At 45.8% G+C, this 11,396-nt stretch overlaps 1 protein-coding gene across 1 annotated transcript; it reads right to left on the reverse strand.

Moving 5' to 3' along the window:
* Nucleotides 1-376: 376 nt before the first annotated feature.
* On the reverse strand, nucleotides 377-11,049 carry LOC126543355 (uncharacterized). Its single transcript, XM_050190478.2, has 4 exons — nucleotides 10,953-11,049; nucleotides 7,371-7,734; nucleotides 5,747-6,803; nucleotides 377-599 (listed from the first exon to the last, which is right to left on the reverse strand). The coding sequence occupies exons 1-3, from the start codon at nucleotides 10,962-10,964 to the stop codon at nucleotides 5,788-5,790; spliced, it is 1,392 nt and encodes a 463-aa protein (XP_050046435.1). The 5' UTR covers nucleotides 10,965-11,049; the 3' UTR covers nucleotides 377-599; nucleotides 5,747-5,787.
* Between the last annotated feature and the right edge of the window lie 347 nt (nucleotides 11,050-11,396).

The following is an 11,396-nucleotide window of genomic DNA, read 5'->3' on the forward strand; positions in this document are numbered from 1 at the left end:
TTCTATGCTTATGACTTTAGGGCTTTTCTTTGTCGCAGAATTAAGGCCGATCAGGGCACGCACCAACGTACATAAGGTACAAAGCTTGAATCCAGTCCCATATTCAAGATACCATTCCTAGAATGCGCTACATTATTCGCCCTTGTTACACGTATTTCATTTCTAAAAAATGAAGAGCTGCAGTTGTTCCGTGAGAGAAAGAAAAGAAAAAGAAAAGATAAAAGGCAGGGATGCTATAGCCCTTAAAGAATTTGGCTACTACAAGTTGTGGAAGGTGAAAAGGTGGATAGAACGAAGGCAGAGTGATATAAATCTGATAGCTGACGTACGTCTGAAATAAAGACTGAATGGTTAATTAAAAATTGTTACAACAGCCTTGAATTTCACGTTGACGCTTTTTATTATGAAAACCCAAATGAGTACATGAGATAAAAGAACACGCACACATGATTTACGAGAGGATGTTTCTGGGAGTTGGGTAGGTACAGATGAAGTAACCGTAAAGCGGAATGTATGCTTGAGGTATCGTTGCTGATGGCACAGTTGAACTCCTGGCCGAGGTACGTGGCCCATCTGGATTGTGGGCCGCGGCTGGTCATCTGAAAGTGAGAAAGCCAAACCAAATGTTTACGCACAGTTTCTCGGTGCCCACAAATACATGTAGACAACTCGTCTGGAATCATGCCAGCACATTTTTGGCGGCATACACTGTTAGGTTCTTGACAGGTTCACTGCATTCGATTTACTTTCTTAAATAACTGCTCGAGTGTGTACTTGTTTCTGTCCATTCTGTCTTTACTTACGCTGTTAGTGAACTGACATTTCACCCATCTTTCAGAAGGAGCAGCATATGGGAGCAGTAACCGGAAGAATAAGTCCTGGTCAATGTTGTGTCGTGCTTAGTTTTGTGTTCAACATGTCCATATCACAGTAGAGATACCATACTGGTGGTTTAATAATATTCACCATAGTAACAGAAACAGAAATGGTGTTTTCCAGTGTATTATTTCATGCAAAAGATACATTACATTCAAAATTATAATTAGCCGCCCTGTGTTTTTTTGTATTTTCTTGTTCTTTTTTCGGCAAAGTTTCCTTTGTCCTATGCTGAGGGTTAAGCTATGACTGAGGAGCTGGCTAAATGAAGAAACGGTAATGACTGCAGCCGCCATCGCCAGTGGTGTAGCGGAAACAACGGACGGACAGACACAGTAAACCAAGTTTTGGTGTTATAACTGATGTCGGGATAAAAAAAAAAGGATAACCGAGAAACAACAAGTGCGCGCTATTAAACAAATATATTTCCCAACACTTTCGAGCACATGTCAACATTTACGATTATGCAAAATACACTTAGACAACTTTCAAGTACCTATCCGAAGGAACTACGCCGCGGCCTCGACTGACGTACGGACATGTCGAGAGCTCAAACGGCCCGTCACAGCTATCGCTTTTAGACTAATTGCTGATTAGCCAGGTAACGTGTAGTAAAATGTTTGTTTTTCTTTGGGCACAAGACCTGATAACAGATTGCTTTAACGCCCAGTAATAAACTAGATGGCAGCGCGAGAAAATTTGTTGACGAGGAGCGAAATCATCTATCACAAGTATAAATGCAAGAAAGGAGCATGAATATCGGGGTGATACACCATATAGACAGCTTAGCAATGTTACGCGCAAAATTCAACAGCTGCAGTACTTATTCTGAGGAGGCCTGGGAATGTATGTAAAATGTGATCTTCTGATAAAGGAAAAAAGAAAAGTGACGCGTAGAAACAGGAAGAATGGGTGGTGCATATAAAAGAAGATATAAAGAAGATCGCCAGAATAAAATTTGATTGTCTGCTGCACACTGGAGAAAAGAACAAGGGCTTCAATATTAAAAATCAATCAAAATAAACGAGAGAAAAATATAACGTACCGGATCAAAAAGAAAAAAAAGCTTCAGTGCTTTAGTCTTGTACTAATCTAAGGTAATTTATATGCATGCGCAATGTCTTCGTGTTATTTAGGGAAATATTTCTTTCAACGACTTCAGCGAACGAAATGGTGGTACCCTACAGCACAGGTCAAGCTTGTCTTGTGGCGTCAGTCAAGGTAGCTTGTGTGTCAGAACTTAAACCACTCGGCTTGAATCTTAAACCTCGTGTAATTATGTTTACTAGACAATAAGCCCTTTGTCTGCGCGACTTACTACATTGCCCAAACTGCGCCATTGGCCGAATGCAACAATCATGGACAGTAGCTGTTCCTCCCATGCACGAACGGTGAGCAGCTGTTCTCGTAAGCTACACGAGTTAGGGAACATCCGTCAACATGCGCAATGTTGCGAGAATGCAAGGATGGCCGGTAACAATGGTCAATGGTCAACGGTTACTGCGGTTAGGCCGATACTGGTAGCTCTGTCCAACGAGAAACAGGTCTTACGAAACAAGAGCTTTGCAAGTACACCCGCTGTCTATTCCTTTATCTGTAAAGCAACAAGTCTCATTTCTCCAATTCACCACCGTTGAACGCCACTTCTGCCAGTGGGGCCCACTCTGAGTCATCGCATAATATAGTTTTCTACTACTTCCTTTCCTACCGATATTAGAAACCCTGAAAGCTCGCCTTTGCACAAACTTTTTCTGATTGCGCAACGAACGGGTAATTATGCTCATTATTTACAATAATTTAGTGCTAAGGACGTAGTGGTACAAATCGAATAACATTCGCTGTGGGCTTCCTTAAATGACCATTATCAACCCCCCCCCCCCCCCCCCAGAAGTTTTGGTTTTACTCAAGAAAGTGTAGGGCGATAGTCCAGAGAACCTTCTACTGCAAGAGTTTCTCGAAGGAATTTAGCAATAACTAAGATACATAGAGCCAATGAATAGCCTTCAGACAATGATTAGAAGACGGCAGCAACACTCCGCCGCAGTAGCCGCACTCTCCTGTTGCCTCAAACAGTGTGCGCAAGTGACATTCTCTCTTCCATTCTCTCATATTGGCCCATACGGTACACCTTCTCTTCTCTCCCAAGCTTCTTTTTTTTTGTGTGTCATCGGTTATTTCCTTGTTGCGCGGAGCATTTACTGGTATTTGCACGAGATTTTCACGCGAATCCGCAACTTCTTTGCGATGCTGCTTGCCGTTTGTGCAATGCCATGGATGTAAGGTAATCTCACTGGCGGCCCGAGTTCTTCCAAGAAGAGCCTTTGTTTGAATTCTCAGCTGTTTCTTCTTTTGCCGCGTACATCGGTGCAATACCTTTGCTGGCGCGTTCACTACAGCGTGATCTAGATCACACGCTTGTCTGTTTATAACGTTCAAACAATTATAGTAAGAGGCCCTTTAAAGATACGAGTATGTTTTCAACTTTGTAAAACCTCATATGTTGCTTTGTGCAATGTGCAAATTGAGAAATGCTGACTCATAATGCTGCACGCAGGCGGGATGCATATAAAAGTGCACTAAGGAAAAATTTAGACTCCGAAACGGTAATGGAAAATAGCGTTGAAGTACATTGCCGTTCTATAGGCACGATTCCGCATGAATTTGGTTCACAAGATGTAGGTCCTTTGAAAAGTGCGAGGGCATAACAGACTCACGCTAAGAAATAATTTGGGGCACATCTGAAAAAGGAAAAAAATAATTTTCTTCTGCTTTTAAGATGGGCATATTAAGCATGATAGCACACGACCACGAGCGCTTTTCCGGCAGAACTTTGCAGTACTGGTATCCACTGCGTCACCAGGGCCAGCTGACTAGTTTTTCAGTAATGTATTGTTTACGTAGTGCGAGTTTCTTTCTTTTTTTACGAACATTTTCACTTGGATTGATAGCTGTGTAAAATAACTGCTGAAGCCAGCGGGGGCAGACAAATAGCCACTTTGCCACCAAAAATGTGTCTTTCTTCAATAAGACACGAAAACTGCGCCTACGTGCGTGCCCATCATATATTTATCACGGGCCAAGAAGTTTATATACACTGCTACTTATGTTCTTGCGCTGACATAACTTCTCTGCAGTGAGTTTCGTAAGCGCGCGACAAAATAATCAAGGTTAAATGGAGGCTTCTATACTGGTCTCTTGTCCCTTTCCTCTCTGATCAAATTTCTTTGTTATTTTTTTCCCTTCACCTGTTGTTTGGCATCATGAGTGTATCCGCTGGTGTCTGTTCTTGTTGAGACGATATTTCATGTGTTTAAAAATTTGGCGCCATGCTCGATGCCGCCTGCTCCTCCTCGCTCAGGATTGCGTGTGTCTTCTTACAAAGCCATTTTCTTTTTACTAAGCTCTTTCACATGGTGGTATTTTTTCATTCTTTTTCTTTTTCGACTCATAATTTTCAGAGCTCATAACAAAAACGTCTTACGCTAGAATTGTTTGTAAGATAAATTTTCAGCCATTCCTTATGCGTGACACTTATCATTAGCGAAGCAATGGCAAATATCACTTACAAGCGATAAGCTTTGTGAATTCGGCTCCGGTTATTTTGATACCCTGGTGAGACTAAACGCGAGAATCGAGCTCAATCATAAATTCTACTCTGACAAGAGCGACCTAAGGCAGAGCGAGCGCGCGGTACCCAAAACATTTCCTGCACATACGTTTCACGTCTCCACTGCCAGCTACAGCACCTGAAGAGCATGGCGGCCACGTTATCGTGAGGGCGGAATGCAAAAGTTCTCGTGTATTGGTCATTGCGTTGACGTTGAAAATTCCCAGATGCTCAGATATAACCCGAAGCCGTCATACCAATTTCGCATAGCCCCTCGGTTTACAGCTTTTTGCGCACAAGACGATGACAGAGAAGAGGTTAAGACACGCGAGCGCCACCGCGACATCTGTTGGAAGCCTGCGCTCGTGTGTCTTTGTTTCTTCCCTGTTCTCGTCCTGTGCGCAAAGTGCTGAATTCATGTCTTACCAACATACGAAAACAGTCACCTTAGTGACCCTCTGTTTATGTTAAACTGACTCAATTAATTCCTCAACTCCAGTCTAACACATTGATTTGGCGATGGCACGCTCTCGTTCAGTGTAGGTAACTTGTGTAACATCGCGTGATACTTTTTCCAATGGAGCCTATTTTAGAAACGTAGCGCGGCATCGCTGTGACATCAATGAGTGAAAACTCCCTTCCTTCAGTCTGTGTAACAAGCGGCTAATACTTTCTCGTATTCAAGACACTGTGACATCGCACTAGCCGCTTAGCAGACATTATGAAAATATGTGGCTTTACTTGCATGTAAAATTATTATTATTATTATTATTATATTATTAATAATATTATTATTATTGAGAGATGCGATGCCATCAGACAAACGATCGCTCTAGGAAGGCAGGCCATTTTGTTGGAGCACCACACGTCATTACGGAACTTGACAGATGGATGCCCACTCCGAAGTAATTATCCACTTATGAGAGCAGATAGTTGGGCTACTTGGTTGAAATGCACACTGAAAAAGTTTGCGCGGAGAGACGAGGACAATGCCGAGAATAAACTTCAGTTGTGAGTTAGCGCTCGTTCCTGTCGTTTCTCGGCATTGTCCTCGTGTCTCCGCGGAAACTTCTTCAGTATGTAATTATCCTCTGTAACTGCATATAAAGTCGAAAGTCAATTTCAACGGACCATAAATGTGCCTAAATTACAAAGAATCGCTAATTAGTATTATCTTACAGAGAAGTGCTCAAGGTATACTTTCTATACGCCGCCATGGTATCCCGCCACCTCAAGAATTCCGTTATGTATTTGGACTCTTACGGTGAAGTCTTGCATTCAAAGCAGCGTTCAGGTTCCGGTGCCTACCACCAGCCACCGCCGCCCCCACCTGCAGCCGTCCTGCCTGCGGGTTGCCAGCCTCCTCCGAGGTCGCCACCAGAAGCCTGCCATCCGCCAGCATTGCGGCCGCCGCCCGTCTGCCAGCCAGCACCGCTGTTGTCGCTGACAGAAGCGGGCCATCCTGCGCCTCCTCCGCCAAGGGTTGCTCGCCACACCGCACCAGCAGCAGCGCTGGCAACCGTACCATGGCTGACCGCAGCTGCACCTCCGAAGCTGCTCAGTGCTCCATGGCCGCCACCGTGGCTGCCATGGCCCCCGCTGGCGGAGGCTCCATCGGTGCGGATGACAATTATGCTTTCGGGAGCGCCACCGGCAGAAGCTCCGCGGTGACCACTACTGCCATGGCCACCTCCGTGAGCACCAGTACTTCCTCCGTGGCTGCTGTGTGCTCCTCCGTGGCCACCCGAAGCGCCACCACCGTGAGCACTGGCACCACCGTGTCCACCTCCATGACTGCCACCATGGCCGCTGCCACTCGAAGCACTGCTCAGAGTCTTGATGATGTACACGTGCTTCGTGACGCCACCCGCTGCTCCACCACCAGCCTTGCCACCGTGTCCGCCTCCACCACCGGCTTGCCACCCACCACTTGAGCCACTGGGCCATCCTCCGGAGCCACCACTGGGCCATCCTCCCGAGCCACCACTGTTGCTACCACCGCTGGGCCATCCGGTAGAGCCGCCACCACCGCCGCCGCTGGACCACCCACCAGAGCCACCGCCAGCTTGCCAGCTCGAGCCACTTGCACCGCCACCAGTCTGCCATCCCGCGCCTCCACCGGTTTGCCAACCAGTGCCGCCAGAGCCATCACCGGCTTGCCAGCTAGAGCCGCCAGAACCACCACCAGCTTGCCATCCTCCATGGCCACTTCCTTGGCCGGATTTTCCACCGCCTCCGTGTCCAGAAGCACCGGTTGTTGTGACAGTGCGGATTATATAAATGTGCTTTGTACCATCGCCACCGCTACTGCCATGGCCACCTGGGTAAAAAGTTTACTGATTGCCAAATTTCCTCATGCCTCGTCAACGTTACTGTTGATTCATCTTACGAGGTACAGTTTGCGATCCCCAATGTAAACAAAATAAAACATTTATCGCACATCCATTTATCTTCCGTTCAGTACACAGATACGTAATATGCGAAGTAAAGTTTTGGTGGAAACGTGTGTGTGCAAAAGTGGCGCCACTGAGCCTTTTATCCCTTACGTACTAAGCACCACTAGATTATCTCATATATGGAAAGGCTGCACTGACGTAGCTCATACCGCGTGTCAAATTATTGCTACCCAATATTTGGCGAAGGGCTAGTTGGTTGCATATAATTAAATTTATGGCAAGAACAACTAAAGGATAAGACTGGAGCAAGTACACAAATGTTATGTATACTGTGTTTGTGTACTCGCTCTAACTTAGCCCTGTCGTTGTTTTTGCTCATAAACTTAGGTAAAGTATTGTGTACATGGGTGGATAATTACAACGTAATTTCACACGCACGAAATACAACAGTAACCTCTGACCTTCTGCGTAAATTGCAAATGGCGACTTACTATTGCCACCGGCGGCACCAAGGCCACCTCCCTGCCAGCCACCGGCTCCGGCTCCACCTTGTGGTTGCCAGCCGCCGCCACCTCCGCCGCCCTGTGGTTGCCACCCAGCGCCCCCGGAACCGCCGGCGCCGCCGCCTCCTCCACCCGGGGCTTGCCAGCCGCCGCCGCCGCCGCCAGATCCAGAGTCACCGCCCTGCGGTTGCCACCCGCCACCGGACGAACCTCCCTTTCCTCCACCACCGGCTTCTGGCTGCCATCCCGAGCCTCCTCCACCGGAGTCACCTGCGGCATCTCCGCTGCTAGGGCCACCGTAGCCTCCAAGGCTACCGGCTAGCGTGAGCCCGATCAGGGATGCTATCAACATCTGCCAGTATGGGGAAAGAAAAAAACAGAATGTGCACAGAACCGTCAGCCTTCAAACTCAAACTGGATCATCTGGTGACGATATCTTAGCATGCAGGCAAACGTTTACCTTTGGGAATTTCGGTATATAATATTATAAGCTTCGCAATAAGGCGCTGTAGGAAATTGTGCCAGTTATTGAAATTTCTAGTCGCGTTCTGCAGTGTGGTTGGTATCCAATGGTATTTATTCTGATCTCGATGAAACTAGTCGGCACCTTCACATTTCCTTTGTAAGGTAGCATGTTCTTCTCTGCATAATTATGAAAGCAGACTTATTTGAAATAAATTTCACATTTGGACATTCACGGCACTGGGATCCAAGTATCCACGTGATTGTTAGTAACGGCCTCTAAACTAAGTCGCTCGGTATGGCGTATGGACCACAGCTGCTAATCTTATTGGGTTTGAAAGATCTGTATGAAAGAAATTTCGCAATAAACAAATTAACTTCGAACAGGCCATCTCGGCTATTGTTTTTTAGCTGACTCATATAGCAGGGCGGAATAGCATAGCGCAACGACTCACGTGTGTTGTGTGATATTTCTGGTTAAGGCAATTTCTCGGAAAACCTAGCCATTAAACGTTCCTGCGTCGAAACATGGTTGTACAGTAGCAACTGGAGGTCGTAACTACATCTAGATTATAAATATAACGTTATATCTTGGTTGTTGAGTCCCAGTTGAATCATTATATATTTAGCTTCTTACAGATTTTTCTATTGGTTCATAACATCGGGAACGCTTGCATGTTATTCTGGAAGCGTATTCCTCTTTAAATGACCCTAGTACATGGCAGAACTTGCAGCACACATAGTATCTAGGCTGTTGTTGCCGAAACAACAGGGTATAATTCTGACCTGGATAAAATGAACTTTGACATTGTATTCTGCGTATCTTCTATTTGATGGTGTCTCATCGATGGCTGTTTGATGATCTTTCGGGATCCCATTGCTCTAGTCACCGGGCGGGTCGTACATCATTAGGGAGGATAGCCCGACAACTCTGCATGATCATTTCTTCCTCTTTCTATTCCTTTCTTCGCGAAACACGGCCCACAAAAATGATGCATTCCGTAATGGTAGGGTACTTTCATTGTTCGCTTTGTTTGGAAGATTGCTGCCCGTCAGTACGCTATATAGGCAGTTCAGCAGTTCCTGGATTTATTGATCAGAATGTTCAGGTATGGATTATAGCCGATAACCAAGAAAGCTTACACCTGTTTTTGGAACTCCACATTCCTATAAACATAAGATTTCGGTGCTTGCTAAAGATATCCAAAATGGACTCCTGCTTTCCTTTTTTTATATCTCTTCATATCTCGCCTGCATGTTCCAAGATATGATTTTTAACAGAAGGTAAGGATGTAAAAAATATGAGAATTGATATGGTACTGCCCCATTTTAGCAGCCTATCTGTAAAAACAGATCTTACTAAGAAGATAATCTCGAAGTATTGACACAACAAAGCTCTCGTATTGCTGCTTTTAATTTGAGCTGCCTCTTGGGAGTTTGTGATCGCCACTGCGTCCCGTGCGGGAACGCATATGTGGAAGCTCTAAGCGAAATTGCGACAAACTTCAGAAGCGGGGTTCACCGAAAGAAACACAAAAATACGTTGTCTCAAACTTTCTCAACACTGCTGCCAAACATTTTGGCTCAAAGCAGCAAAGAATGAAGAAGAAACACCGAGCAAGAATATGCATCAGTTTAACTGCTTAAAACCTACCCTTTTTGTAAACACTTTTTTACACTTTTCTGTTCTTACTTGTGCGGAAATGCTTATTTGCCCGAAAGCCTCTCTGTCGATTTTACCTGTGGGGACCATAGTAAGATGTTATTTGTGCATTACTCTTGTCAATTCACAACAGCTTTTGTTTTAGATGTTACAGTCAGCAAAGACTACTGATTTAAATCTGACGACTGGTTTAGAGTAGAAGTGGCATGAATGTCAGTTGAGTTCTTTTTTCATCTTTGTTGCATGACTATTGTTACTATCACGTTTTGTGAATTTATGTAAGCTGCTTGTATACATGCGGAGAAGTACCACAATGTTATGTAGAAGAAGCACATTAGCACTCAGTGCGGCGATAAAGCCATGCATATGCTATCAAAATGTCGGGGCTCACGTAGCTTTGAGCCACCTTTGAGCATCGAAATAATGGAATGTGCAAAACACAGTGTGATTTCTATTGCTTGGGAGAGCTTCGCATATGCTAACCTGTGATCATATATGTATATGTATATATATATATATATATATATCCCGGCCGGGCCGGCCACATTTCAATTGGGCGAAATGCACAACCGCCCGTGAACCGTGCATTGGGGCCACGTTATAGATGCCCTGGTGGTCAAAATTAAATTAATATGGAGTCTCCCCACTATGGCGTGCTTCGTAATCAAATTGTTGTTTTTGTACGTAAAAACACCAGAATCCAATTCAATTCACTAAATGTGGCGTTTTAAGTCAGTTGTCATCCCTCATATAGGTGGATGTGAAAAGTTATGTCAAACCGTTGTCCGCAGCGCGCCGCAAAGGGTCAGACCTTGCGTCACACCACGAACAATCACCTGTTTCACAGCAACTTAGAATGACTAAATTACTTTAGGATGGTGAGTTGTGTTGGACACAAAGACAGAATTCATATTCAAAATTCTTATGCGACGATCAATATGGACTTGTGTGTACTCCAGAGAAGCTAGACGCACTAGAAAACTTCACATGGACAAATAATTTCTTGCTGACAGTACAGCTGCTTCTTAGGTCTTGTGTAATCAATGTTTCTGGAGCTAATCGAAGACACGTCTTGGTCATGGAAGGTAATGCTTCCTTCTTTCAACTACCTTGTCACGTCTTTTTAAATGCTTGAAGGAAAGCGTTACACAGCTGATTCTACGCAGTGGCCAAGCGCTGTTCAGGGGAGAGAGGGAAGGAAGCACCTGTGTGAAAAACAATAAATCGAAGCAGATACTCCGAGGCCCGGGCAAGAGCTGCCAGCAGATAAATTATGGGGTTGGTCCTGGCGTTCCTTAACGATCGTTTTCGCGATAGGAGTTTACATGAGCCGCCTCTGCAAGCGCCGGACCACGATGCTCATGGGCTCCCCCGTCCCCCAGCTCTACAGCCAGAGTGCCCAATACCCGACTTGTACGAGTCCGTTCACGTGCGCAGCCACTTACCAGCGACTTCATGGCTGCTCGAGATCCGTGAGCTGTGCGCGCAGGAGCGAGCTTGTCCGCGTTCCTCGTGCACGGCTCTCTCGACTCAACGTTGTCCTGATCTAGGGGGGTCCCGTACTTTTATACGAGTGGCCCGGAGGAGGGACAAACAGTGCACCTTAGCGGGCCCCCCGTACCTCGCGGAACTCTCACACCTGCGCTTCATTTCTGCTTTCCCCGCTTTCAAGATAATAATAAAAGACAGCGAGACTGGTCGGAAGGAGAGGAAAGCGGCAGGAAGGAAGAAAGAGAAAACGAAGAGAAAGTGGCACGCTCCAGAAGCGCTGTCGTCCGCTGCCTTGTGCCCAGGAGGCGCGAGGGGCCTGGCTAAAAGGTGAAGTCCTCCGAGGGGTCACACACTCACAACTAGTGTCAAGCATCAGTTCGATCGAAAGGGAAACGGGA

This window comes from Dermacentor andersoni, chromosome 1 (assembly GCF_023375885.2).
Source record: "Dermacentor andersoni chromosome 1, qqDerAnde1_hic_scaffold, whole genome shotgun sequence".
In the NCBI taxonomy this organism is placed as follows: domain Eukaryota; kingdom Metazoa; phylum Arthropoda; class Arachnida; order Ixodida; family Ixodidae; genus Dermacentor; species Dermacentor andersoni.

What these genes read in the sequence shown, in the direction of transcription:
- LOC126543355 (XM_050190478.2), bottom strand. An exon ending in TGGTGCCGCCGGTGGCAATA is followed by an intron (nt 6,804 to 7,370) that starts GTAAGTCGCCAT and finishes CTTTTTACCCAG; the next exon opens with GTGGCCATGGCAGTAGCGGT.